At 48.2% G+C, this 3,030-nt stretch overlaps 1 protein-coding gene across 1 annotated transcript in view; it reads left to right on the top strand.

Annotated features, from left to right (window-relative positions):
* TRIO (trio Rho guanine nucleotide exchange factor) overlaps positions 1-3,030 on the top strand; it is a 283,878-nt gene that overhangs the window by 207,224 nt on the left and 73,624 nt on the right. Inside the window, 1 exon segment of the mRNA XM_011994189.1 lies at positions 2,903-3,029. Within this exon segment, the coding sequence (XP_011849579.1) occupies positions 2,903-3,029 (127 nt within the window).

Here is a 3,030-nt window from a genome sequence, read left to right as displayed (position 1 = left end):
TTTTTTTTTTTTTTTTCCTTTTCTTTTCTTGGCCCCCATCAGTTTATCCAAGGCACAGCGAGCTCCTTGGTGACACTTTGCCACATCTCAGGCATCCGGGGTGTCTCCCGACCTCCCCACGGGCCACACTCATAGTTCCTTGTCTTGTGCAGTTGTGAATCTATGTCAAAGAAAAGACTGTCCTTAAAATATGAGCTGTGGATCAGCTTGCTATTTCTTTAGGCTGTTGATTTCTGATGTTTCCATGTAATACTTGTGTGCCTACTGTGTGCCAGGCACTGTGCAGAGCCCTGGAAGTACCTCAGGTCCCAGACAGACGAGGCCCCTGCCTTTCTGGAGCTTATATTCATTCTCCTGACCCAGTGCCTGGGTTACCTGTGCCCACCTCCCTCAAAGGCCAGCTTCAGTGCCATCTCCTTCAGGGATCCTTCCATGCTTCCTCCTCCTGTTGCCCCTTCTTCTCAACCCTAACAGGGTTTGTACCTCGCCTATAGTACAGGATAATTTTGTGATCCAAAAACCACTGTGTGGTGAGTCACATGGGTGAAGAAACCAGGTGTTCCTTATCTCTCTGTCCAGTGGGAAATCCGGGGCTTGGCTCCAAGTCACAGCACAGTAAGTGACTCTGAAGTCTGCCACCTGCTGTGGGCAGTGCACGGTTCTGCTAGCAGTTGGTGCTTTAAAAAAAATTTGTTGAATAAATTGTCATCTGACATAGATTATCCAAACCCTCCCTTTCTCTTTGTCCTTCCTGAGGCTAGGGACTGTGTCTACCTCATTTGCATTTTATCTTAAGTCAGCACCTGAGAAAGTCCCTGGGAATGGATTTCTTTCTTTTCTACCTCTTCCAGACCATACCAAAGGAAAGTGCGACTGATATGGAAATATTTTAGTAACTCTTGTTTAAAAATAGAGTAAATATATGGGAAAATATATATACATATATGTACAGAAACATAATACAGACACGCATACAGAGGGGAAAGGGTTATCATTCTTTAACAGGTATCAGTGGGTTCTGAACCAGAGTTTGCCTGTGAGAAAATCTAGATTTTGAAGAATGAGTGATCCTGCCTAAAAGACATCATCTGTTTCTGGAAGATTATACCCTTCACTAATCTGTGACTTGGGCGAAGGCAGGAACGGGACAGCAGTGAGACAGGCGTGTGCTGTCTAGTCCCAGCGCCAGGAGCACTTGGTGGGAAACCGCTGCCGACTCTGCTCCTGTAATCACAGGGTTCACCTGCAGCAGGGAAGGGCGTCCAGAGCCAGAGAGGCAGTGCAGCCCCTACAGGTATCTGCACAAAGGAGTAGCGTTCAAGATTAGTTTCAGTACATCCATGAGACTTCAGAAGATAGCAAGCACAGGGAATGATCGCCATCGTCACCGTTCTGCTTTCTAAAGTGGGGCACTTCATTCCATGCCACCGTGGTGGAGCCCCTGAGCCAAGAGCTCGGGAATGGGCCTGGCAGCCTGCACGCTCACTGGTTTGCGAGTTGTACAGTAGACGTCACGCAAGTCCATGGATTGGCTGAGTGTCTCCTGTCACCCAAATTTCAGATTTTTTGATACAAAAATTAGCTGAGTATGGTGGCAGGTGTCTGTAGTTCCAGCTAGTTGGGAGGCTGAGACAGGAGAATCTCTTGAACCCGGGAGGCGGAGAGTGCAGTGAACTGAGATTGTGCCACAGCACTCCAGCCTGGGTGACAGAGCGAGACTCCGTTTGAAAAACAAAACAAAACAAAACAAAAAAATTTGTTGTGTTTTTTTTTTCTTTTTTCTCTTGAAATGTCATCCACTCCAGATTGACTATATTTAATTTTTGAGATCCAGTGAGAAGCTGACTTGGATGTATTTTCTATAGAGCATTTTGGTTATTTGAGGAAGGCTTCTCCTCCTCACACATTTCTTTCTTTCTTTTTTTTTTGAGACAGTCTCACTCTGTCACCCAGGCTAGAGTGCAGTGGCGCGATCTCGGCTCACTGCAAGCTCCACCTCCTGCGTTCACGCCATTCTGCTGCCTCAGCCTCCCCAGCAGCTGGGACTACAGGCACCGCCACCACGCCCGGCTAATTTTTTGTATTTTTAGTAGAGACGGGGTTTCACCATAGATGGTCTCGATCTCCTGACCTTGTGATCCGCCCGCCTAGGCCTCCCAAAGTGCTGGGATTACAGGTGTGAGCCACCTCGCCTGGCCCCTCACATTTCTTTGTAAAATGTGGTGGCGTTTTTGTTCATTGTTGCTGATATTTACTTTGGCACATGAGGTAAGTTTGTCAAGGCTGTGAGCAAAGTCCCCATGTACCGCCGTGGCCTGGCCGTGAACAGGAAAGAGGCTGCTGCTGGTCAGAGTCTCACCAAGACAATGTCATTTTATCCATAATAATTACAGAATTCCGCTTTTGTTCACTGGTAGTGAATCAAACTAATGCACTTCTTCGACACGATTAGCTTACAGTAAGCATGTCAGTTGGCATAGCTAAAACTTCTCAAAATTTCCTTTCAATTCATTCTTCTTTCTTGACTTTTGTCAAGAAAATGGGTGAAATGATTTTAAAATTCTGTCCCCCAGTGTCCGCAGTACCAGTGTCCACAGTATTTTATGTGATGAATGACATCATAAATCTGGCTGGTAACGATGCTGGTCTTCAGGATTGGTGACATGGGTGATTTTGGAGGGGACAGTGCATCTTGAGAATGATCATCTCTAGCAGAACTCAGGTTTGCTACACAGTTGAGGAGAGAGTGGGTGTAAAGCATCAACCCCTCTCATCTCACGCCCGGTAGGCAAAGCCTGCAAGTGAGGCGTCCCAGCCCACTGGCTTCCCTGCAGCCTGCGGGCTAATGGCCTGGTCTCCCCACTGGAGGGTCAATGACACTCCCTCTCCTTCTCCCTGGCAGACTCGCTCTCCGTCTCCAGCAATGACGCCAGTCCACCCGCATCTGTGGCTTCCCTCCAGCCCCACATGATCGGGGCCCAGAGCTCGCCGGGCCCCAAGCGGCCGGGCAACACCCTGCGCAAGTGGCTC

Source organism: Mandrillus leucophaeus, unplaced genomic scaffold (assembly GCF_000951045.1).
Source record: "Mandrillus leucophaeus isolate KB7577 unplaced genomic scaffold, Mleu.le_1.0 Scaffold445, whole genome shotgun sequence".
NCBI lineage: Eukaryota > Metazoa > Chordata > Mammalia > Primates > Cercopithecidae > Mandrillus > Mandrillus leucophaeus.
The sequence above is the reverse complement of the archived record's forward strand: the minus strand, read 5'-3'. Positions and strand labels throughout refer to the sequence as shown.